The sequence below is a fragment of the Perissodus microlepis genome, chromosome 13 (genome assembly GCF_051167445.1).
Source record: "Perissodus microlepis isolate ML-2025 ecotype Zambia chromosome 13, ASM5116744v1, whole genome shotgun sequence".
NCBI lineage: Eukaryota > Metazoa > Chordata > Actinopteri > Cichliformes > Cichlidae > Perissodus > Perissodus microlepis.
Window position 1 is genome coordinate 13592629 of NC_140473.1, and position 25075 is coordinate 13617703.

At 38.6% G+C, this 25075-nt stretch overlaps 1 protein-coding gene across 4 annotated transcripts in view; it reads left to right on the forward strand.

Annotated features, from left to right (window-relative positions):
* The first annotated feature begins 1219 nt into the window (after window positions 1-1219).
* khdrbs2 (KH domain containing, RNA binding, signal transduction associated 2) overlaps window positions 1220-25075 on the forward strand; it is a 76296-nt gene continuing 52440 nt past the window's right edge. For 3 of the 4 annotated variants that reach the window (XM_084948688.1, XM_084948689.1, XM_084948690.1), the window contains exons 1-2: window positions 1320-1518; window positions 12939-13066. In XM_084948688.1, coding sequence (XP_084804814.1) covers window positions 1428-1518; window positions 12939-13066 — 219 coding nt within the window. In that variant the 5' untranslated portion in view covers window positions 1320-1427. Of the gene's footprint in view, window positions 1519-12938; window positions 13067-25075 lie in introns of all 4 variants that reach the window. The other variant, XM_084948691.1, reaches the window with a different exon arrangement.

Consider the following 25075-nt stretch of genomic DNA (forward strand, 5'->3'; position numbering starts at 1 on the left):
GACATAAGTTCATTAAGTAACATGGAAAAACTAATGAATGGATTATTTAGCATGCATACCTTGAAATATATGTTTCACTCTGTGACAATACAGCCAGACTTCCTTTACAGCATCAATGTAATACTCATTTGTATCATTTACCAGGTACAGCCCACTTTGATCATAAAGAAGTTTAATTGCACATTTAAACCTTGAGACATTTTGATATAAGAAAAATAATGTTCAGTTTCAAAAGTACATCTTGGTTTTTCTACATGGTAAAGAAATGCTGCTGGGAAATCTGTCAGTATGACTTAAAGATGTAAAAATTACAGAAAAAAGTTAATCCATGTGCACAATGGATACTGTGGAATGGATACACAGTAAATCAACACCCCCTCCCCTCCGAGAAATTTCTGTGATAGACAGTACAAAACACAAAAATAGCATCAATAGCCATGTGTTAAACCTTTATCAAAAGGCAAAAGTGTAAAACTCACGAAAATACAGTTAAAAGTTATCTATGCCTTTGTTGACAGTTTCCAAAGCTGTCCAGTGGGGCAGGATTAGATTAGAGTCTTTGCCAGACTGATTTTGGTCCCTAAGCCTTATGTTTGACACCCCTGCTTTAGCGTGTGGAATAGAGTTAATGAAGTGGATCATGTGATGTGGAGTCTGAAGAATAGTATGCTGTAAGCTAGTTTTTGGTTATCTAAGACAAATTCAATATGTACAAACAAATCAGACAGCAGCCAGTGTTTAGCACCATGAATAGTTGTGTTGTCCCTCATAGGTGAATGCCTGCGGGCTACTTTGTACTGACTTTGTAGTTACTTTGAAACTCACGAGCTGCATAAAAAAAAACCCATTTAATTAAGCGACATTTATATGGTACAGTCTGTTAGCGCAACAAAACTTTACTAGCATGCTTTATTTGTTCTCCGCGGAGTACTATATCCAATATTATTAAAGTTTCCAGCTTCAGAGACCGTTGTCAACAGCAACCAAATGCAACCCCATCCTCTTTAAAGCAATTCCCTTAAAGAACACTGAGCATTTCCTTAACGCTCAGTGGGGACCTTTCTTGGTGTTTCAGCAGCGCCAGTCCCAGAATATGGCCAATAATGTTGCTGAGGGGCGGGGAGCAGCGCGGTCTGCAGACCCACTGAGTCTGGCGGGGTGCCGAGGAGAGGCAGCAGGCAGCGGTAGCAGAGATGGGCTCACACCTTTGAATCACAAATCAGCACCCCCACCCCTACCCCAGTCAAGCATCTCGGAAGACACTGGAAGACCAATTTTTGGAGGGGGTTTTGCTGGTGTTCCTCATTAAGACCGGTAGACTACAGCTACCAAGAAGCAGGAGCGGCAAGGGTTATAGTTGCATTGTGACGTTCAGCACTCCTGTCGTCTCACCTGCACTGCCGGTGAAGAGGTCCGCTGTGATAAAGATGCATCCTGATAAGTACCTACCTGAGCTGGTGTCCGAGAAAAACAGCCTGGACCCCTCCTTTGTGCATGCGGTGCGCCTGCTTGCAGAAGGTAAGTGAAGTATATATGTGTGTATATATAGAATATATATCTTTTTTCAAGTCTAATGCACTCTGAATGTTGGACTTGGCGACAGTCACGATGTTCATTCTAACGTGAAAGCACAATTGCATTGAATTTTGGGGCAGTACAGTGAGCTGATGTGAGCTTGTTTTTAACACACTTTTAGTGCTTGCGTGGCGACAGTTGAATTCTCTGTGCTTAATGTAGACACTGCTCTTCGGCTCCAGTGAGGAACTTTTGTTGGGTTTTCCCCAAAACTTCAAGTGAACAAATGCTGTGAGAAGAGACAATAAAGTATGTGTACAGTTAGAGGGGGTTATTGTAACCCCACTGTCCGCCAAGATCAATGCGCTGGCTCACATAAAATAAAGCGAATGTCTTCCTTGAGGATTTCTCATTGACTTCAGGGCAAGAATAATCAAAAAGGTGCCACATTCGTCAGTCCAACAATCATAGTACTGTATTAAGGTAAACGTGCTCTTAATCCTGTTATAATACTGTGTACTGCCAGCCAGTATTTTTTCTGTTAAATATGTGAATTGTGTGGTCATTTATCAAGCCAAATATCACGTCTCTAATATTTTAATTATTCCACGTCAGCTAAACCTTGGAGGCTAAAATCAAAGTGTTTGTTATTATTGCATCATGAGTCATAGATTTCTGACTGAACGAAAATTGATAGATGCACACCTCCTCTTACAGGATAAATGCCATCAAGGTAATGGAGAACAGAAAATGTCAGTGAAACATGCTGTAAAGCCTTTCCTCCAGAATAATGTTACTGTATGTCAACAGAGTGCCGCAATCAGCCTGCAGCATTTAAAGTACTTTGTAGCCTTCATCTCATTCACATGCTGAGAATGTGTCACTTCTGATAGGAAGTGTGTCACCTCAAAGCGAACACAAAAACTCAGCTCAGCTCATTCAGCCCAGAGATGCAACTTTTGCATTTTCTCGTAGACTGCGTGGTCTCTCTTCCTGTAATTGCACAAGTCTGGTTGATGTGCAGTGGTATAAAAGCTTGGATAAAGGTTTGAGTGATGTGCTACTGGAGTGAAAGGCTGAATGATTATCATAAATGTGAATGGATTAACCTGTGTGGACTTACCAGGAACATATTCCTGTGCAAAACAATATATCAGCCATAAAATGACAAAATTAAACACAAAATGCCATCATATGTTACATGACTGTAAAACACTCAGTGAAATGCTTTCTACTGGTTTTCCTGTGTGCTAAAAATGTTGGTGATTCTGAAGGTAGTTGATTTAACTAATTTATTAGATCATGCGTGTATGCTAATTTTGGGTTCTGACATGTGTTAATGAAGCTAATTAACACTTTGTGTTAATTAGCTGCTGGATGGGGTGTTTGCGCGATCTGCTGTTCGACCCCTTGAGCTTTCCTGTTGAAATGTGTTGATGAGACACCTGACACTCCCATTCTTGTCGCTAACTGGGATCCAGATGGGATCATCTGTCACACAGTACACTTTGCCATATGTACTCAAGCCTAACTCACACAGCCAGGATGCAATCAAAGAATGCCATCCACCACTATGAACTGCAATTAGCATGTTACATGAGGATACCTATGTTTTTGTTTTTTTTACTGACTTTTTTCTCAGAGCAGTTTCAACAGTTCACAACAAATACACACACTACAATGCCCCATAATTAACAATACAGTACAGTCTTCAATATTAGAGTACAATATTGTAAAAAAAAAAAAAAAAAGTATATAATACATTGCAATGCATTTGTCTGAGAAGAATGCTGTTGGCAAAGTCAGTAAACAGAAACCTCTCTGTATTCATCAAACACAAAAGTGGCCAATCAGTATAATAAACTGTCAGTTCAGTCAGTCTTGCAATGTCCAAAACAATCAGCCGTGGGCAGCATGTGAAAAAATGTTCAGCACAGACTTGTTATCTTGTGTTGTCAGTCTATGGGTATCAGTGGACAGCAAGATAAACTGCGTTTACAGATTTACAGATTCGCAGCTATTTATCACCGAATATCAAAGCATGTAATCCCGTGTTATTAACATCATGCACAATCGACAGCATAACATGGATTAACCATGGTCACAGTCAGCATCTCCATATTTATGAAATGAATTATTTACTGTTTGTGTTTATGTTATGTTGCTTCTAAAACCGTTTGTCTTTCTTTGAGCTGATTTAAAACTCTTTGGAACAAAGCTCCAGTCCGCGGCTGTAAACTACGGGTGGGTGGGGATAATTCTCTTGTCGAGCTGAAACTAAGCTTCCTCTTATAAAGCAGCAAGAGTTGTTAGACAGAATGTATGAATATATTGGTATATTATACAATCAAAACTGTATATAGAGTATTTTGAAACTGCTACAACTTTGCTCCACAATCTCAAATGAAGATTTTTTTTTCTTGGACATGCTGCATGAGGCTAATGATTCCTCAGACTGACAGATAAGAGTCACTTCTTTCAAGTTTTGCACTTTAAGTTTCCTCAGCCTAAAGAACTGTGTAGTTAGTCTGAACGTGGGCTCATGTCAGTGTAAAGAAAGGCAAGCCTTTAATAGATCCCAGTGGTTTTCTTTGTAAGGCTTGCCTACATGCCATGCAGCCTCGTCTTGCCATGAAAACCGGTGGGATTTCTAATAAGGCAGCAAGCAAAGCAGACAGGGAAACAGACAAGAAAACTGTCTGTTAAGAAAAAAAACTAAATGTGTGCACTACTCTGTCATTCCATTTCTGAAAGAGGCTTTTCTCCATGTCAAGATAGTTTACATTTTCACTAAGCATTGTAAAAGGGTATATATTATCTCAAATACAAGTGCTGCTAGTGAGAGTGACAATGCAAATAAAATCTGCATGAAATTTGAAGGATGTAGACTTCTCTGAATCAAATCGGAATATAGATATGGAGGAGGCCCAACACCATGCCAAGTGCAATTTTAGACATTAGCATAGTTTGGGCTCAAAATACACTTTAATCTGCATCTTGAAGAACTTTTCTTCTCAGTCTGTTCATTTTCTCTTTACATTTAGTTACTGCTATTAGTATATGAGCACTCAAGGTTTCCACTGATTCCTCTCCTGCACTTTCTGGACTTACGTTTAAGTTTGATTATCAAGATAATGCTTCAAAAATCTTCTTCAATACATGAGCTTTCTTTTTGCATAGTTAAGAATACACTTAGAGTACATATTGCAGTGGTATAAGCACTCTTCAGAACGCACACAGACGCTTAGAAATTTCTCGTTTCAATGAGTATGCTTTTTATAAAACTGTGATTAAATAGTATTAAGCAATAAAAAAATCAGCAGGAAATGGAAAACTTTATTAATTCTTTTGGTGGAAAAAACAACCTGTGGTGATTGTACACAACCACAAACACACAGTTAAATTAATAATGTGGTAATATTCTTCCACTCTCCACACACGCATAAATCAAACAGAGTTACGGTTTCAGTCTCCCACAACATTCCCACATTTAAGTAAATTTGCAGTCTCTAGAGCTACATGACAACCACTTAGTTTCTTTGGTTTAATTAAGTTGCTGAATTTGTTTACAAGGTGGTAGTGAGACCTATGCTGTGATTTATGGTTCATAGACGGTGGGACTAACAGAAAGACGGGAGGTGGAGCTGGAGATGGTACATGCTGAGATTTTGACTGCGAGAGTCCAGGACAGGCAGGATTAGAAATGAGTACATCAGAGGGACAGCTCAGGTTGAGCGTTTGGGGAAAAAAGCTTGAGAGGCAACAGTGAGACGGTTTGGACATGTGCGAAGGAGGGATAGAGGACATATGAGAAACAAGGGAAAAAATTATCCTTCAGTTTAACTTTTTTTGTGTTTCCTGCCTCTTTGGAGCTAAAAGGAACACTCAAAAACATGGGATATCATTGCAAAGGCCAGGATTTCCTCTACTGGGGACATCAGGACTTAGTAGGGTAGCTGAAATATGTCAAAAGATATAGACCAATGTACATTACAGAAGACATAAATGAGTGGACTGTGTCTCAGGAGGTTACTGGACCGTTGATGTTGAATATGGAACTGCCAGGCAGAAGAAGAGGAAGACCATAGATGAGGTTCATGGATCTAATGAATGCAGAAGGTTGGTGTGACAGAAGAGGATGCAGGGGATAGGGTGATCTGCTGTGGCAGCAAAGGGAATAGCCGAAAGAGGAAGGAGATTAATTTGTTCCGATGCACTTTATGGCACTACACTGTATGCTAAATGATGGTGCATACTTTGGGTTTGCATTGTTTTGTCACTGATTTATAGAAGCTGCATTAATTACTTATTAATTACTATTGCCTTTGCGATTTACCTGCCTGCTTCCGCAGTCCTTCCTGGTTTGAGCTAAGGAAGAGGTTGAGGGTGTTGCTGGTGGAAATGCAGAGGCCAACCAAATGGACTGAACCAACCAACCAGTTTAGTTATTGTCTCGCTGCTTTCTCCCTTTGCATTTAAATGGTTTAGTCCACTAATGTATATCTTGAGTTGTTTGTTAAGTTAAGCAGTGTTATGGAGTAAAGTTCTGCTTAGTTTACCTCTATTATGGGTCTATTTCAGTTTTTATCTATTTCTGATTTTACTTTTTCTTTGGATTAGAATAAAACTCACTCTTTAAAAATTACACCTGTGCCTGTATATCCTTTATTTGCTTGGTACCTTACACACCGATTTGTAAGGCATCAGTTCTGTTTGGTACACAGATGGCTTGTAGAATGTTCAAGACACTTTTGAAAACTTACCACAGTTTTTCTGCACATTTAGTCAATCTCAGCATCTCCTTGGGGAATACCACATCCTGCTGTTCTTCCTGTTCTTCTTGTTGCTGAAGATAGTGTTTTTATGATTCAGGCGGGATGTTTGAGCTCATTGTCATGCTGCAGAATTTGGGACCAGTCGGAGTTCCTCCTTACAGAGAATGGATGAGAAGCTAAACATCCAAGGTGCCTTAAACTTTTCACTGTATACCTCACATTCTGATGTGGCTAATACTTTGCCACAGAGAGCCAATATATCTGTGAACACTAAGAATTGATTTTCACTTATCTTTCTCTCTCGTTTATAAATGGTTGCTTACATTTTCAGCACATCCATTACAGCGTGCTCAGTATCCAGCAGTGACCCACCTCGCAGTGACACATAAGCAGCACCCCATGTGTTATGACCTATCAAAAGGACACAAAAATTACATTTCAGGGGCGGGTGAGACATTGAAATTACATTTTTCAGTATTTAGCCGACACCCTTATCAGGAGTGACTTACAATGAGTGCATGGGTCGAATAAGATTAAATTCCAAGGTCACTAGCATCTTGAGCAACAGAAATGAGCCAAAGCCGCAGCACTCAGACAATAGATATTAGATAACAGATTATATTACTGTGTGTCTTGAATGTTCACATATCACAGGGAACTTACAAATAAGGCAGTAGGAGACAGAGAAAAATGTAACCCCAAAAAAAGTCAGAGTGCCCACCCCTGCAAATGTGCAACAATACCAGAAAAATCTTCCATCGAAACGATTGTTTCTATCTTGTCATTGTAATCACGTCATGAGATGAGTTTAAAATGCACATTTCCTTGCTTTTCATATGTAAATGGTATGATTAGTAATTGCTCGTTCCACTTTCATCACACATTCTGAAAATATAATGCTTACACTAAAAATTTACAACTTAAACAGTCTGCCAAGTGCTACATTTGCCTAAGTGCAGCTCGGCTGAAAACACATAAACAGCATGTGGCCAAACAGAGGAGCACATTTCCAACATTTTAATATTCATCGGTCAAAACTGTGAAAAAGAGCCAAAGCTAATTGCATGTCTTGCTGTTCATTCCCCCCACTAGGTCCACTCTGGCCAGGCGAAGCGCTACTGCTTCCTCTTTCTGTATTTGATGTGAACAAGCAATCACTTATTGGAGAGTAATTGCACTGATTTATTTTTTCCATTGTGAAGTCATTATTCTAGATATACTATTCAGTGGCTAAAAGAAATCATTGAATAATTTAGCTGTCTAACTAATGGGAGCGCTCGACGATGCCCACAATGCACTAAAGCACATAAAGTAATAATCACTCAGTTCAGCACTGACTGGTTCACCACTGTGTAAATCAAAGATTTTTGAGAATTTTAATATCAGTCAGCGAGTCTCTAATCTTACCTTAATTGACTTTTCCAACAGATTTTAGGGATTAAGGGAAACTTAAAACAAATCAGCAGATGAATTCTGCACATCTGTAAAGTACAGAAAGACCTTCAATCCTTGCAAAGTGAAAATACATCCGCAAACATACAAACCTTGTACAACTGAGGGAGTCTGAATATGTCGTCTAGCAATTTTTTGTCTGCAGTTTTTTTTTTAATACTCATCAATCAGTCTGCAGATTATTCAAGGTCTGAAGTCTTTCAACCAGCTTTGCAAAATAAAAAAAGAGCAGAGTGAAAAGAGGAGGATGCTTACTGAGTGTATTGTTTGTCTATACAAAGCACATGTCAAATTCCAGGACATCCTGAGCTTGCTCTGCGTTGGATGTCTTGATATACATCATGTATTTAATCTGTGCTGAATTGAAGTTGATCAGACCTGCAGAAGTGGACGGATATAATTTTGATTGGATTCATTTTGTCTTGGTAGCTGGGGATCAGTCCACCAGGGCCTCTGTTCCTGGCCGCCGCCCAGCATGCAGTGCACCTGACCTCTACTGCGTCTCCTGCAGGTGGTGGGCCTGCAGGAGGATGGGCCTATGTCCCTTTTTCGCGCTGTGCCTGGCCGGGCCACATGGACTAAGGCTTGGCCTCTAGACGCTTGCACCCAGGCACCCAGCGTGGGGGCCCTGGTAACCTGGGCAGGGTGAACTGTTCCCTTGATGTTCTACTCATAGGGGTCTTCTGAATCGCTCTTTGTCTGGTCCCTCACCCAGGACCAATTTGCCATGGAAGACCCTACCAGAGGGCAAAAGCCCCTGGACAACATAGCCCCCTGGATCCCTGGGACACACAAACCCCTCCACCACAATAAGGTAGCATGTCCTGGGTCTGCCCCAGGGGAGGCAGGACACGGGGGAGGCTGGCCCGGGAATGCCTTGGTGTTCCCCCAGACAAGCTGGAGGAGGTGGGTGGGAGAGAGAGGTCTGGGCTTCTCTGCTTATGCTGCTGCCCCCGCAACCCGGCCCGGATAAACCGAAGAAGATGGATGGATTCATTATGGTGACTCATTTTACCACCATACATCTGCTTTCTCTGGATTTAAGTTTTTCTTTATTCACATCAGATTCACACAACATCAACAGAAAATCAGAGAAATAAGCACAGTGTAACCTCACCAAAATCATCTTAGACCTGCTGGCACACACCTTTTTTTAAAAAAAACCAAAAAAAACAATGGCTGCTAGTCAGCAGTAGAACAAACTGCATAATCAAAAAATAGCCTTTATGGCAACAACAATAACTGGAAACCAGTGAAACAGTCCACAGACTTGGTATCTTGGTTACTTTAAAAAAAAAAATTTTCCATTACTTTTAAAACTCTAATAATCTATTTTCTGAATGAATACAAATCTTTTTTTTTTTATGTTTGCTGTTTATGTCAAGTCTGCAGTCTATGCTTACACATCACTTGTAATTAGCTGTTTTCTGCTTAAACCTGTTCAGGCCCATTAAATTCTTAAATTAATTTGTAATTTCCCTTTTTTTTAATTAGTTGAGCTAATCTTTTTAATGTGCCCTCTGGGTTATGCTTTCCCCAGGTTGAGAATCAGTGCAGTAAAGCTACAATGTGAGGAAAAATAGTCGGGCATCAAATGATGCCTTCAATTCTCCTTCTTCTGCTGTCACTGAACTGCTAATGGGAAATGGGATATTTTTACTTTGCTTTGAAACAAGATTAAGTTAGGATTGTCTATCAAGTTTTCTTGTGGTGCAGATGGTTTACTTAGAGCAACAAGTTGCTGGGAGAAAAAAAACATACAGCTAAATCTGACATCTGAATTTCAAATACAAACTAGGTGATTTATTTGTGAAGACAGGTTTGCATGACATCTTTATAGTGTCCAAGATAAATAAACTTCAAGCTGTTTCTCAGTCTCTGTTGATGCTCTCTGTTGTCACATACAGCAGATGTATTTAACTTTAAGCTACGGCAGGCTGACTGGGCATATTTTCTTTTTTCTCAGCAAAACTCTGTCTCTCAACTTTTACAGTTGCACACATTTATGTGCTAGTTGCCCAGTAAAACCAACATTTTTTTCACACGTGGCTGCTGAGAAGCTCTGCTGAAGCAGTTTGGGCAGTGCAACAAAGAAGATCAAGAGCACCACAATAGTCACTGAGAGGCTTTTACTCATTTAGCTCCCCAAATGAGATTTTTTTCTGTCCAGTGTGCAGACTGTAACCAGTGACCTTCAAAGCACATTTTTGCTTCTCTGATCTTTAGTCTCCTTTTGCTTCCTGCTATTTTGACAAAGATGATATCAGTGTGAGTGTGTCTCGGGATTTATAGATTGCAAGCCTGTTTATTCTCTTTCTTTTCCTTTATATGCAATTGCCTCTTTGGTTCACCTGCAGTTTGCAGACCAGAATAAGTGTCTATCCCATCAATCCTCATCCCAACAGCAAAACATAAGTGCTACCAAACTACTGTAAGAAACAACCATCACAATAAAATGTTTACAGATTTCTTCTTAAAGCATCTGAAAATGTCATCTGAAAAATAGCCTGATTGTTATCATTTTAGTGCAATCCACATTAGTCTTTAAAGGATTTTAAAAATTATTCTCTGATTCAATAAATGTCGTTTTATATAATTTCCAGAAAACAGTATTTTTGTTATGTTTGTATGGTGACACCAACTGGGGTCATTTTGATCCCAATATTTTTGTTTATCTCTCAAAATAAAATGAGTCGATTTGACCGTAACAACAAATAGCTCTCAAATGGATATTTTGCAGATGAACTATGAACACATCGTGCTTCAGGCAGTTACAGGGCACAACTCAGCACAGAGTACAAGAGGAAATTTATGATGTTCTACATCTGCCTCCTTTAAAATGACTAACAGAGTGGCAAATAATGCTTGCCTACCCAGCAGAAAGTAAATGATACTTTTAAAAAAGTCCCTAAGGTAAACACAAAGTCAACTTCCATCTGTTATCAAAAAATGTTTTGTTGACCCATCCACTGACCCGAACCTCATCTCTGAGGTTGCTTCACTAAAAGGCTTTGTTAATTGAAGGAAAAAAAACATTGTTTAAAATCTATTAGGCACAGAGGTATTTAAACTAAATGTCTGACTGGCTAAAACAGCAGGTTATATTTTAATTTTAACCACCAGCATGCTAACAATTGCTAGAAAGTAATGAATAAACAATGAACGTCAGTAGATATGGGTTTGGGTTTTTTTTTGTTTGTTTTTTGATAATGCCAATAGAGAAAAAGTTAAGGGATCAGAAGTTTGTACAATTTACAATCAACTGATTGACTGTGACATCCCCATGGCTAGCGTAACTAAAAACAGACTAGCTTCCTCAGATAGCATGCTTCATTTTCATTTTTAGCGCTTTACTATTTGTTTTTCCACTGTATGAAAAGCCAAAGTAATTCAAAATATGAAAGTGTGTTGAGCTGCATTTGGTTTATCTCCTTTGGCAAAATGTTATTTTTACAAAGGGGTATTATGTTAGCTCCTCTTATCTGGGGACACTTGTCTGGTGTAAAGTGTCACATAAGGAGGGGTGAATCAGCTATGTTGAGGGAAATAAAAGGTTGGAGGGGTCTTGTTTACCTGTGCTCTCCACAAGCAGCATTAGGTGCAGTCTTCTTTCAGTGGCAGGTAATGAAGGTCTGGGTGAGTGTTGCTCAATGTTTGCTTGGTTTACATAAAGCTGTCCTTTCTGTCACTGCCGCTCTGGGCTACATTGAAAAATATGGTTTTGCATATTTTTGATACAAGTGGAAGTGATCTGATAAAAATATAAGGTTTTGTGTAATATAAGAAAGTCTTTTAGAAGCGATGAACAAAACTTTATTTTTTTACATCCTTATATGAAAAAAAAAAAAATCAAAGCTTATTTAATCATCTAAAAAGCTAGAAAGGCACCCTCTCATTTGCTTGCGCTCACTTTTCATGAACTCCATATTTTTCCCAGACGGTTCTGCAGCTCTGGTGAGAGTCATCTCAGAGAAACTGCAAAAAAGAGACAACATGATCCAATTTAAACGATCATGCTCGGACAATCAGGCACAATCAGAGATTGTGTCGAGTGGGAAGAAATTGGTTCATTTCAGGCTGTTGAATTTTCGTCTATGTGATTTCACAGACAGTAGTGAAGAAAATCAACTTCACTTCATAAAACTGCAAAAGCTAACTCTCTAAAAGACCCGGAACATTGAGCTAAAGCTTTGAATGTTCACATGGTCGAATTGAGACATTTAGTGTTTTTTTAAGTCAATTTAGTCGATCAATTTAAATTTAAAATCTTACATATTTGTTTTGAACGGTTCAATACTCCCTTCTAAACAAATTCCTGAATTTCTATACATAAACTCAGGAGTAGTCACATCTATGAGTTTCTGTGATGCAACAACCTACAATTATTGATAATTAGTGACAAAGCAGGGTGTAGGCACAACAAACAGCTTCATTTCTAAATGCCTTTTTAGCCTTGCAGCTCAGGTGTTGTAAAAAAATTGTCCAAAGATATCATTGTTCAGGGAGTCTTTCCACTCCTGTCAAACTGATATAGTATGCTGAACTGGGCACCTAATATCCACCTTTCATCTTTCATCTTATTGCAATAAGGCTGGGGATGCACAAAATGACTTTTGGGTCAATTTGCACAAGATTTGCCTACCTTGCAAATTTATAAGGAGAAACAGTGCAGTTTGATTGAAACCAATGATCTGCAAATAGGATCCTAATATCTTACTTTACAGATCTAATCTTAACCGCCCCAAATGGCTTTTACCCGCTAATATCTAACGTTTTATATGTTTAAGCCAACATCTGCATAAGTCCTGTGCTGCGTTGGAGAGACTCCTGACAGCCCGCAAGTTCGTAATGAAGTGAGGTAGTGCGAGCTGAGTGTGACTGGCTCTATTGTTATTTTGATTGGAATTACTGGATCATGAGATTGCAGGGCCTGATGTGAAAGGACATATCAGGAGTCAGCGGGATTATCTTTTGTTATTAAGTGTGCAATGTGAGCATATTTACAGCTGACATAAGAAATAGTCAGCAAAATATTCAGTGTGTGAGTTAAATTTCTGCTAATGTGTTCCTGGTCTAAAATGACGCTGTTTTGTTGTGATTCTGCAGTTGCTTATTGGCTGATGCTTTTTCAGTTACATAACAAACTCATTATTATCTTATCTGGTTTTTTTTTTTACTTATTTTGTGTCTCCGCAGAGATCGAAAAGTACGAAGGTGATGAATTAAGAAAAGATGGTGACACCAAGAAATACCTAGACATTATCAGCAATAAAAACATCAAGCTCTCCGAAAGAGTTCTCATTCCTGTCCAACAGTATCCAAAGGTAAGAGACATAACAGCTCTACAGGGTCCTACATTTTATTTTTTATTTTTTTCGGAAATGTGCAAGTGATCCGAACAATTAAACTGTGATGGAAGTGCAAGAAGAACAGAGTATGTGTCATATTTTTTCAGTCATTTTAGCAGCATTTTAGTCTCCCCTCCAGGTCGGCTTCACCTGTTCACAACTCCTACTTCTACACTAAAATCCCCATGAGCCTCAAACTGGCTATTAGAAAGTCACCGGATGCTGTCTATTTATTTTGATGTAGTCACCAAAAACCAAAGTTTTCAGCAGACTAAAGCACCCAAGGGTACAGTGAGGAACAGTAACCATAAATCACTCTATGACACTGCTCTGTGTCTGAGTTATGCAACGTCAGTACTGACAAAGTCTGAAACGTGGCCTAATGAGGCTGTTCCGTCAGGCAGCTAAGCAACACACAGCTGCTTGAGGAGCAAAAGGCTGTACTGCCACTGCAGTCATGGAAAGCTCCACTGCCCTTGAGTTTAGACATTCATGAAAAAGCCTTTAATACACTTTATACTCACGCTGTATTTTCCTGTCTTTTTTTTCCCTTATCATAACATCTCTGTGTCAAGCTGACATTAAGGAAATATTACATGTGTTTTAAGTGAGCAATTACAGCCTATGTTGTATTATGTGTATAATAATATGTATTATTATATGTTTTATTTAATTTTGAGAGACGTGATTTTTGTTAGGCACACTTGTTTAACTTTTCTGTAACGCATATCTAACTAGCCAATCGGATGGCAGCTGTTCAGTGCATTTAGATTTGTAGACACGGTCAAGACGACCTGCTCAAGTTCATTCTCAGCACCAGAATGTAGAAGAAAGGTGATTTAAGTGATTTTGGAGGTGGCATGGCTGTTTGTGCTAGACGGCTGGGGCCAGTATTTCATAAACTGCTGATCTACTGGGATTTTCACCACACAGCCGTCTCTAGGGTTTACGGAGAATGATCAGAAAAGTCAGAGGAAGTTTTCTGTGTGAAAATATCGTGTTGAGGTCAGAGGAGAATGGCCAGACTGCTTTGAGATAGGAAAGCAGTAACAGTATCACATGTAACCTTGAATCAGATGGGCTACAGCAGCAGAAGACCACACTGGGTGACACTTTTCAGCTAAAAACAGGAAACCAAGGCTACTGTTCTCACAGACTGACCAAAATTGACAACAGAAGATTGGAAAAATGTTGCCTGGTCTGATGAGTCTTGATTTCTGCTACAGCATTTGGACAGTAGGGTCAGAATTTGGCATAAGCAAGATGAAAGCATGGCTCCGACCTGCCTTGCATCAATAGATCAGGCTGGTGGTGGCAGTGTAATTGTGTAGGGAATATTTTCTTGGCACACTTTGTTCCCCTCAGTACCAACTGAACATCATTTAAATTACCACAGCCTACCTGTGTATCCCTTTTTAGCCACAGTGTACCTATCCTCTGATGGTTCCTTCCACTTTTACCACTAAGCTACATTGCTAAAGAAAAATGGATGTACAATTTATAGCCTAGTTTACCTCATCAAAATGGGATTTTAGAACACAGTCTTCCTCTTTCATTCCTCTAACCACCCTCTTGAAAAGGTCAGCACTACCATATTTTTACATATCAACATACCTGCTCACATCTTCCATAATGTTTAAAAGTAAGTTTGTTTCTCCTGACAGGAAATGTGTGCCTTTCTTTTGGTCTAGTTTGTGCACAGAAGGGAAAAGACTGCGTGTCACTACTTAACTGAGACACATATTGGAACACATCCTACTCCCAGTACCTGAAAAATACTAGTCCTACATTGAAAACCACCTCCTTCTGAATACCCAAATGGTTTTCACCACGTTCAGTATCTTGCCAAAAATAGTGGAAGATTAGTGCATTTTAACTTAGCCAATGAGACAAATTGTTAAGAAAAAAAACTCAACAAAAGAGTCAGTAATTATAATTTAGTCTTTTTGTAAAAAACTCTAAATTCAGATACTTTCTTTGACGTATTTTTTCATTATCCCAGAGACAAAATCATATAGTTATTGCTTCTACTTTGATATATTTCAGTTTTTGTACATTCAAGACTTCATCATACAGTGTTACTAGTTACACGACTAGAAAATAGATGGTGCTGGGAGGAGAGAGAAATCTGAAAACTGTCCTGAGCACAGGCAATGCTTTAGTCCAAGGAGCCCCACAGGACTCTCCATACAAATCAATTTGCTGTTTCCTCCTCGGGTCAGCATTAAGCAACTAATTAAGCTTTGTTCAGGACCTCTTCACTTAAATTGATTTAAACGCTATGAAAAATAGTGACTGAATTGGCTTCTTGGGGGGAAAAAAGACAAAGAAATGTGTTTTTGTGCTTCTTTTTCCCCCACATCTGTTATCCAAATATAAGATGTCTTATTGGTCAAAATTGCATCCTCACTGTAAATGTTAAAATATCATTTCACTTAGAGCACACAAACTGCTTTTAATATATTATATTTATATTTAGTGTATATTAAGCTTTTGGATGGGTGTGAAGAGCACTGACACACACTACAGGCATCCATCAGTTCAGCTGGTGGGTTGAGAGTTTTCTTATAATGCCAAACATATGGATTCTGCAGAAGCATCAATTTTCTTCTTGAAAACGTAAAAATTGGAGGTAAAATTAAATTTCTGTAGATAGCGCATGTTCTGCTTTATATCCTACCTGCTGATTAATTGCATTCACTTCGAGTCCCATGTGTGAGTCTGCTCCTGATTAGATGGTTAATGAAAATCAGTGGAGCTTGCAGTTAAGAAAACCCGAGAAGCACGGAGGTACATAACAAATACATTTAAAGTGTTTTCATCATTTTAAACATGAAATTCACAGGTGCAATAGAGAAGCTCAAGTTTGCCAATGCTGCACAGTAAGCAAAGCTGCAGTCCAGAGGGACAAAACAGTTGTCCAACAACAGCTTCTGTGACCTGATTGCACAGTCAGCACCCCGCAGGACTGCAGTCTCACTATCTTAAACATCTCGGTAACACTGCACTTCCATTTAATGATAATTTGGCGTATTAAGCAACTCTCTGATCAAGTGCATGGCCTGCAAAGTGAATGGGCCAAACTAAAAAGAAAGCAGTGCAAAACTTGGAGCCATGAGGTAAATTGGGCACAATATCCAGAACTTTTAGGGGGGAAAAACCTAGTTAAATGAATGTTTTTGCATCAGTGTCACACAGATCTGAATGTTGGTCCTCAGTTCACTGATCGATATTTGATTTTGTACTTTGACAACATCTGGCCCTGCCAAGATGCACAAACTAATTGATTTAATTACACTGGAATTTTCTGTGTTTGTGACATCAACTCTTCAATAACGTCCAGTCAGATTTTCTGGCACCGGTGGCCGTGCAAAACACTGTTCTCTCTCATTTCAGTAGTCTGGCAGGGCTCATTCTTGGTTACAGCTTCCATCTTACTGAAGACTAATTAAATGCAAAGTAATTAAATTATTGCATGAGAGAATCCTTCTGAGTAGTTTTAGATTTGACAAGATCACGTGTAATTGTGAGTAAAACTACCAGCGCTAATGAAATCACTCCTAATGGCACATTGACAGACACGCTGCAGGTTTTCACTTTTAACATGTCACAGCAGGAAATGCACAGTATTGTTAATAAAAATGTGAGGATTCAAATATTCTTAGTTTATCATTTGTTCCTCTTGTTAACTGTCTATACTGCCTATGAAAAGTCCTGTTTAGTCTAATTCATGTATGCAGTGTAGTCTAGTTTAATGTTTCTGTGCTATAGATGTGATAATGGTCGTGTTAAAGTCACGTTAAGACAATCCAGGGTCACACAAGTGTATAATAATGCTAGATAACATCATTGACTCAAGCATAGACCACACAGTATACTTGCTTGTTGATACTGTATCACTTGACTGCATTTCAAATGTATGCAGATACAAAAAATGCTGCCAAATCAATACAGATACATAATACGGGGATATGGTTTTCATTTATAAGAGATGGTTTGCAATTTGCACATCAGTGCTGCACAAATTTATTAGACCACCTTTCATAAAAAAACAAGGAAAAAAAACTATTTCAGCTGAATTGACTGGACTGAATCACATATTTATGCCCAAACATTGGCCTTCTCCGAGAAGTCAAAAATGAATAAATCATAACAGTGAACCAAGAAAACAAATTTTTCTGATCAGAAATGTAAGTAAATAACTGTAATTTGGCATTTTAATTAAAAAAAAATGAGGTAATGTACAGTTTTTTACTGCTTTTCATCATTAAAATTAGCAAAAAAAAAAAGGTCATTTAGAACCTCTGGACAGATCTTCCACTGACACAAGCAGATCATTTTTTCACTGCTCTCTTTCTTTCTCAGCACAAAATGATCACTTGAGAACATACTTTAATCTGTGTTTCAGTATCACACACTTAAACCACACTCATGAGCTAAAACATGACGAATGTCCTCAATGCTTCTAAAACAGCTCAAACCTCAGGGCCATGGATGCTGCATACTTAACCTGCGATAGCACAACATCATTAAAGTTGTGCGCTGGAGCAGATCACTGTTTCACTTGCACGTCTCCGCCAACACTGGGGTGCTTGTCTATAGTTTGCCCCCCACGCCCCCAAACTATTTTAGCCAGGTACCCACCGCTGTGACTAGGTGTTGCTCTCAAACCTTGCCATTTTGAATATGCTCTGCCCCATTTGTCTGACAATAACCATTACCATAAGCATTTCACCAGCATCAAACACAGCGACTCAAAGACTGTTCATTTGAATCTCAGATCTTGAAATGCACTGTTTTTATGAGATAATTTCACTTGTGATTGTTCATAATGTTTTGGCTCATCAGTACACTGTGGGGAAAAAAAGAAGAAAAAACAGAAAACAGAAAATGTTTGGGTAATTTTCTTCCAGCACATTATCCGTTTTTTAACAGCAAATTTCTGTAAATGGTAAAAAAAACAATGTGTGGTTTAAAAACATAAGTAAAAAAAATAATATGGAAAATTCCTTCATTTTAAAACAGCACATTTTACTGTGTCTTTGCAGATTATTTTTACTGTGTATAAAGTTCAACATTTGTGGAATTACAATAAGCCAACCTCATAAATGAGATCAGCAAACAGTGTGTTTGTAAAAGTGTCTTAATCTTGATAAAATTGTGCAGCAGCATGTGTGGAATACATGAATTCAGCTTGGTAAAACTGCAGCTTCTACACCACCTTTCTATTTTTATCTTATGTATTGTTGCAGACTGACCCATCAGATAATGAATGACCCGTGTGGGTTTTTTTGCAACGTTTTCTGCAAAATCTACAGCAGTTTTTTTGTTTGTTTGTTTGTTTTGTTTTATAGCCTGTGAAAAAAAAGAAATTTGGCCTTGAGACATTGCTTCAGTGACCTTACCAACATTTCTATTTTTAATCTTCTCTAAAAACACCATCAGACCTTGAAACAGCGTTGAGTTCAGTTAGCAGGTGAAAGAAGTTCATCTGTATCTCTCCTTTCTTTGCTATGTAAACAAATGATCCTTACACAGGGTTCTCGTGAAAGTCTTGAAGTTTTGCTCTAAGGTTACTATTTACTCAGCAAAAGAATATGATTAAGATAATCAGCAAAGACATTATCATTTAGATTCATCTAGAATTTATCCTCTGCTGTTTAATGAGACAGTTTGATTAGCATCTCTTAACCTTGGGGTATGAAGTGGTTTTTAATTGGCTGACCTTGTCAGCTACCTTGAGTGTAGAGTTTCTGCAAAACTGAATATACGAGAATGTTATCTAAAAAATAGTTGTTCCCTTTTTATTAGAATAATGATTTTTCTTAAATAAAATGGACACATTTCAACCCGGTATTTTCAAACTATTATCTCAGCAGGTTAACTATCTCCTCTGCAGGTAAATGGAGAGCCCAAAACACATTAAACTGTATTTTGTCCTTGTGGATGCCACAATTTTGAGCTTATCTGTCTGTTATTGTGACCTTTAAATAGTGCTGTGGCTGCAGTGCTGCCCATACAGAAATCCCATTTTTGTCTGCCCAGAGATGTCAATGTCCTAAAGAAAGGCCTATCACGGGGAAAGGTGTTTTCCTTAGATAAGTACTGAATACAGTCAAGGGAGTACAGGGTGTGAATTAAAATTAAGCACTTATATGATACAATCACAATTCCAACTCGGGATCCTACCGAGTTAGTGTTTATGTGATGACTGTGTGATGTGATGTCTGCTCGTGAGACTTAAAAAATTGTAAGATTGTGCCTTCCCATATTAACAACAGTCCATTTCTGGTAGTACATAATGCATTCGTTTTTAGAAATGTGACAGAATCAAGTGAAATATCTGGATATGGCAAAAAAAAAAAATCCACAGTATGCTGTTGATTGACACTATTATCCCAAAATGAAATGCACTATAGGAATCTCATGCAAATTGTAATGGATAGATATCTGCAAGAAGGCACAGCCTGTATAAAAGATAGATGCAGCCTTCAATATTAGCTTTAAAGCCAGCAGGGGAAATTCAGGGGGCTTCAAAAAGAAGCCAGTTTCTGTCGATGTCTGTGAAAAAATGGCCCTCATCCTCGCTTGACTTGAGACCTCGGTAAACAATTTTCTAATGATACTCAGTCACCAGTCGCTTGAAATTATTTAGGATGACATTAATTTGTAAAGTATAGCCACATTTAAAGTAAAATAGGTATTAAAAATAGGTGTGCTTTGGGCTGTGTGTACCATTCCTCAGATCCATCCCTTGCAATATCACTTCTGGCTCCAAATCGAACAGTAAAAATTAATAAATGTTTGGAAAACAACTCTGTTGCCTTTTCAATCAATGGTCTAATCAATAGAATAGAACAAATCATATCAATGAGCTCACAGAGAACTTCACACTGTTTCCCCCCTTCATCACTACAGAGCATTTTAGTATCTGTCAGCTCATTTTTGCTTTCAAAGCCCAGTTTTACTTTTCTGATTCACGCTCTCATCTTTCCTGTTTATTTCACCAGGCGGATATTTTAGTGACAAAACACAGATAAACCCATTCTTTGCTAGATGCGTGTTAGCACTCATCAGATAAAGTTAGAATGCAGCTGGTGAGCACAGCCAGGCAATTAGCAGCTAAAGAGCCTAAGTTATTCGATACCAAACTAAAGCAAAACTGACAGTGAATACTGCTTTTGGTTTCATTTGATAGACACAAACATGGCTGCATGTTGTCGCTAATGCTGATTAAAGTCTGCTGGATGCAACCAAATAGTGTTTTTAGTCCAAGAAGCTATTACTGATTAATTATCCCATTAGTTAGTTGCTGGATTCACTAACTGCCATAATATGTTGCATTAATGTCATTAACACAAACCTTGTATGAAGATTTGTGTTAATGTGCAGTGAAACACAGTGAAAGTGTTCACCATGCGCTCTCGTTTTGTTTCATCTTGAGTATGGTTTGTAAAGCTCTCAGTACGCTGAATAAGTAAAATGTCTGTGATGAACTGAAACATTCAAGTGTGACAAATATGCAAAAAAACTAAGGAAGAGAGGAATGCAACCCCATTTATTTCCAAATAAGTTGTGACACTGTGTAAAATATGAATAAAAACAGAATGCAGTGGTTTGCAAATCATTTCAGTTTAACCGATGATACTGCAAAACTACAGTTTTAATAACAGATAATTTATAAGGTAATTTTTATTTCAGCTGCAAAAGACCAGAAAGGCTTTGTAATGTTAAATAGTTAACATTTAATTAGTAGTAAAAACTTTTAAATTTTAAATGAACTGGATGTTATTCTCATTTTAAGAAACCTCCACACTTTATTCTAAACTAAGCTTTAGAGAACAACTTGTATTTCTTATTTAAAAGCCATGGAGCTGTTATAGACTCGCGAGAAGGGAGCTGGGTTTGTGTGAACTTGTTTGTTTTTGTTCTTTCCCTCTTCCTTAGGTTTTTTGCATATTTGTCACACTTAAATGTTTCAGTTCATCACAGATATGTTATTATTAAACAAAATTAACCCGAGTAAATTTAAAATAAAGCCTTTAAATTAGCTTTTCGTTTACTAAGGGAAAAACCTATCCAAATCTATGTGACCCTATGTGAATAAGTAATTTCCCTCATTAAAATAATAACTCATTTTACCAACAAGAACTGTAACCAAGCTTTTACAGTGACTTAAGTCTCATATTGCTGTGGAGGCGTTTTGGCCCACTTTTCTTTGCAGTATTGTCATAATTCAGTCATAATTCAATTTTTAGCCATTCAGAGGTAGACTTGCTGGTATGTTTTGGATCATTGTGCAGGGCACAAACTGATAGCTGGAAATTGTCCTTCAGGATTTTGAGGTAGAGAGCAGAATTCATGGTTCCATCAATAACAGCAAGTCGTCCAGCCCCACACCATCATGCTACCACCACCATGTTTGACTGTTGGTATGATGTTCTTTTTACATAAAGCTGTGTTAATGTTATGCCAGATGTGATGTCACTCAAACCTTCCAAAAAAACAATGTAGCTTTTGTCTCATCAGTCAACAGAATTTTTCGCCAAAAGCCGAGTCATCAGTCGTCAGTGCACTCTTGGATTAATTTTGGTAGGCCGGCAACTCCTGGGAAGCTTTACCACTGTTCCAGTTGTTTTCCATTTGTGGATAATGGTTCTCACTGTGGTTCTCTGGAGTCCTCAAAGCTTTAGAAATGACTTTGCAACCCTTTCCACACAGTTAGATGTCAATGACTTTGTTTCTCAGCTGTCTTTTAGATCGCAGCATGTTGTTTATTTCACATTCCAGAATTTATATATATGAATGGAAAATATTGCATTTCTATTGTGATGAACCATTCCAAGTATTTCACTGTAAATATTTTGAAAATCCAGCTTGAAGTATGACTTGTATCACATGTCTCATGTCACCTAAAGACGGTCTGTATCTTTGTTTTTTCTTTTTTTATTCATTTTTTAGACAAAAGTTGTAGATACACGACAGAAATGACTGATTAGCATTAACATTTACAGACAACCTCTGTTCAACACGTCTGGCTTTTGACTGTGTTGCCCTTCTGAAAAGCTCACCAGGTGTCCTCCCCTTGCCACACTGCTCCCCAAACAACCACTCATCTGCTTCCTTTAATGTCCGTGGGGCTGATAGGACACACTCATCTGACACGCTCGCAGCCCAGTCATCCCAAGCTGTCATTAAAGCATAAACCTCTACCTAAAGCTTTAATCCTCCTATCAGAGAGGACCTGGACTTCCCCAGTACCACAGCTCACTAACCTGGCAGTGAGTGCCCTCAGGACATCTGCTGATCGCCTGGCCCCAGTGCACTGCATAAAAGGGCAACAAATTTTCCAACCTGAAAGCTAAAAAGTTGTTTTGTTATTAGATATGCAATGCCACAGTGGTTCGACAAGGTGCAAAATGTCAGTATACTTCCCTTGGAACTGACCTTATACTGAAGAATGGAAACAAGCTGCTTTAGCACTTAAAAATATATAAAATTAATAAATAAATATGAGGGGAAACATCAGGAGGGCGCTGAGTGCCTCCTTTGATGTTTGCCTTTTATTTAGCTTTTCTCATATAATCACATTTATTACTTTAAATTTAGGAGCATAAAAATGAACTTGTAATGTATTTTCAAAGTGTCATTATTTTTTGAATGTGTGGAAAAAAGACCTTTGGTCTGCACTCGCAAATGGGTCTGTTTTAAGTTTACAAAGATCTCAGCATTGTAGGAAACATAGGACGTCATAAAAAAAAAACATAAAAGGCAAAAGCCAGCAGGAGTGATTTCACCAAATCAGTCCAGCCCCTTATAGACAACAGTGGCAGTATTGTTATGAATAATGTACATATGTGGTATTCCCCATATAATCAGACCTTCTAATTCATTCATTCATTCATTCATTCATTCAGGGAAAATGTGATGCTTTAAAAGTACAAAACCTTTTCTACAGGATTTGGTAGTTGTCAAGCTGGAGACATTAAGTTGTGCAGCTCACCAGGATTAAACTAATACAGTGCATATAATTCCCCGTTGCTTCCAAGTTTTCCATGTTTGGGATCACTCTTGGTTCACACATTTTCATCCTTTGATTTACAAGTCTGCAAAGGTGACGAAGAATCCATTGTCAGGTCTCAGTCACTGATGAAGGCAGCTTTCACATTTGGTGTGAATGCAAACACAACAACCAAAAAGTGTGAACAGAAAATAACACCTTTTTTAAAAATGAAAACTCACAGGCATTTCTTGTTGTGTCAACATTTTTTAAATCATTTAACACAGAAACATCTGTGTTTACTGACATCTTTAAAATAAAAATTGAAGTTTAGGAACATACGGTACAGAAGCTGAAGCTGGGATGATCTTGTTTATAAAACTGGGAAAGGAAGAACTGATGTGTATTACATATATTACTGTGGGGATTACCTGTGCCTGCAGGGTGTCCTAGCTTTGAGAGCGCAGCTTAAGACTTACCCACCAATGTAGCATCGCACCCGTGTAGCATTGATGGACAGCCTAAAAAAACACGGGGACCTCTAGTGAGGTGCCTTATTAACTGTAGCCTCACGCAGCACCTTCTGGAGCCACACAGAACTTTGTTGTTTGCTCACACACCTCTGTTGGATTAATTCTTGATGGAGTTCTCCTTTAGAAAAATGTATGCAAATAGGCAAAACATAAGACGGCTGAGACGTACATTCATCAGTTTGACAGCGCATTTGCAACACAATGAAACATGCTGCAAATACTGAGATGCCATCACAAAAGGCAAACCAGTTAAAAAACAATGCTACACACGTGTCTTCAGACTGGAGATGTGTTTTTCACTTTGTTTGCAGATGCAGGCCACTGAAGGAAGCACAACCACGAAACAGACACACTGAGGTGCTTTTGAAAAGTGCTTTATTCAGCTACATTTGTAAGCTGTGTCCAACTCAATCTTCACCTTTTTCGTTATACCCTGTGAACTTGTAAGGTTACACAGGGCAGAGCTTCGTATTTTAGAATCAGTATGGAGACCAAAACATTAAAATTTGGTTTTCAGAAGAAAAGAAAAAGAAGACCCAGAGTGTGCAATACAGCATACAGTACAAACAAGGGTTTCATTCCAGCCATTTTATCATCGAGTATTTGTTCAATGTTTAAAATGTCTTTGCGCTTAATTGTTGCATGCACAACACCCTTCCTTCTAATATCTGCACACTTATCAGTGTTAAGACTATAGGGGGTATATAGAATCATTTCAAACCTCATTTAACACTGAACCATACCCCTTTCCGAAGCTCAAATTGCTCACCATGGAGCAGCAGAATGGCTCCAGACATTCATTAGCTTAATCAAAACAGGCCACTCTTCTCCTACCACCCAGCGAGCGGCTTCCCGATGTAGCCACAACGACCATCTGCTCTCCAGCTCCCTGCCAGCTATAGGATAGTCCTGTCAAAGCAGCTGAAGAAAGGCATCCACAAAGGTGCCTTAATCATTCAGATCAGAGGACGGGCAAGGACAGCAGATTTTTTTTTCTTCATATACACATCCCCTGGCGCCTCAAAATCCTGGTTGTGGCATTCACTTGTGGTGTTAATGATGTTCATTAAAATAAGTCAGCCCGGCACAAGATAGATGGAAAATTAGTGTCTGTTTCATAAATTGACGGGACACTTTAGGTTGAATAAGCTGAGCGAGCAGTTATTGGAGTTGCGTTGCAGCAGCCGCACACAGCTGGCAGTAAGGTTATGAGCTCTTCTCACAGTAGGAGAATCTGCTTTGTGAAAAGGTTAATGTCATTTTAGGGCTGGACAGAGTGTGTTGCAGTAGGCGGCTGACCACCTGTTCAACTCCGGAGGTGGTCTACTTTTAATCTCACCTAACGGGAAACATTTGAAAGTCGAAGCTGGGTTTTTTTAACAATTAAAAATTGTGTGTTAAGTAGTGTTAATAGTCATTTATTTCAAGTAGAAATCGATTAAGACATCCCCA